The following is a 1,217-nucleotide window of genomic DNA, read 5'->3' on the forward strand; positions in this document are numbered from 1 at the left end:
TTCCAAACAAGAAGGAGGAAAAGAGTGGCAGGAAGATTTGGGGAAATTAGTAAAATAATATTGGCAAGATTTGATAACTACTTTGTAGATAAGCAATAAAAATTTTTTTTATAAGAACAGAAAGGTACTAGATCATGGCAAAAAATTTTTTAGAGTTAAAGCTAGGCAGATAGTAAGGAATCCTAGAAAATACGGAGAACAAAGAATATGAAAGTGGTTCGAAGATAATTTGAGCAGTGATCTTGAATAATAAGACAACTGAGGCATAATGATGTGTGATAAAAAACAGTCAGTGCTTTTCTTTCCCTCTTCCTTCTGTGCTTCAGGTTTCTCAGGTCCTGAAATGATAGGGAGTTAAAAGCAAGTATTTTAGGCTAATTTTATCAGATTTCTTTGTAGTGAAACTTTCTTATTCCACAGCTCTTGGATAAGCACAAGAATACAGAGAGCATGGTGGAGCTTCTGGACTTGTATCAGATGGAGGATGAAGCCTACAGCAGCCTTGCAGAAGCCACGACTGAACTCTATCAGTATTTACTACAGCCATTCCGAGACATGAGAGAACTTGCCATGCTAAGAAGACAGCAGATCAAGGTATTTTCTTAAAACCTAAATAACATCCTGCCTGCTTTGTAATTCTCAACCTGGCTGGCTAGAGGAGCTTTTTAAAAATGCAAATATCTGGTTCTCTCTCTCCAAAGATTCTAGTTTGGTAGATTTAGGTTAGTTACAGCCTGTACACATCATTTTAAAGCATCTCAAAAGATGATTTGGCAGAGTAGCTAGGGTTGAGAACAGCTTAAAAAGTACAGGTGTAAATACACTGAAAGAGCCCCATCTCCCCCCCTTTCCTGTACTTCTCTCCCTCTACTCCTGTCTTCCTTTTAATATTTTGAGTACCATGTAATTCTATACTTCAAGAGTTTGGGGACATTTGTCTTGGGAAGATCTTGTCTTGAAAGTTACAAGGATTTAATGGTAGAGCTTTAAAATTCATGACATTTAATTTTTATATATAAAGTGTGTATTAACATTTGTTGAGGCAAGTGTTTAGGAGTTTGGTTGTATAGCTGATCTCAAATGTCACTGTTTATCTCACATGGAAATATTGCTGAACTAAAACATAAAAATTATGTTTCTGCATAATGGGTTAAGTTGGAATGGTATATAAGATATCTGTATTTAAGAAATTAACAATAGACACAGAAAGCCGGGCC

At 35.9% G+C, this 1,217-nt stretch overlaps 1 protein-coding gene across 1 annotated transcript in view; it reads left to right on the plus strand.

The window, feature by feature from the left end:
* JMY (junction mediating and regulatory protein, p53 cofactor) overlaps positions 1–1,217 on the plus strand; it is an 81,258-nt gene that overhangs the window by 42,993 nt on the left and 37,048 nt on the right. The window contains exon 2 of the mRNA XM_011377333.2: positions 421–594. Coding sequence (XP_011375635.1) covers positions 421–594 — 174 coding nt within the window. The remainder of the gene's footprint in view (positions 1–420; positions 595–1,217) is intronic.

Source organism: Pteropus vampyrus, unplaced genomic scaffold, assembly GCF_000151845.1.
Source record: "Pteropus vampyrus isolate Shadow unplaced genomic scaffold, Pvam_2.0 Scaffold11, whole genome shotgun sequence".
In the NCBI taxonomy this organism is placed as follows: domain Eukaryota; kingdom Metazoa; phylum Chordata; class Mammalia; order Chiroptera; family Pteropodidae; genus Pteropus; species Pteropus vampyrus.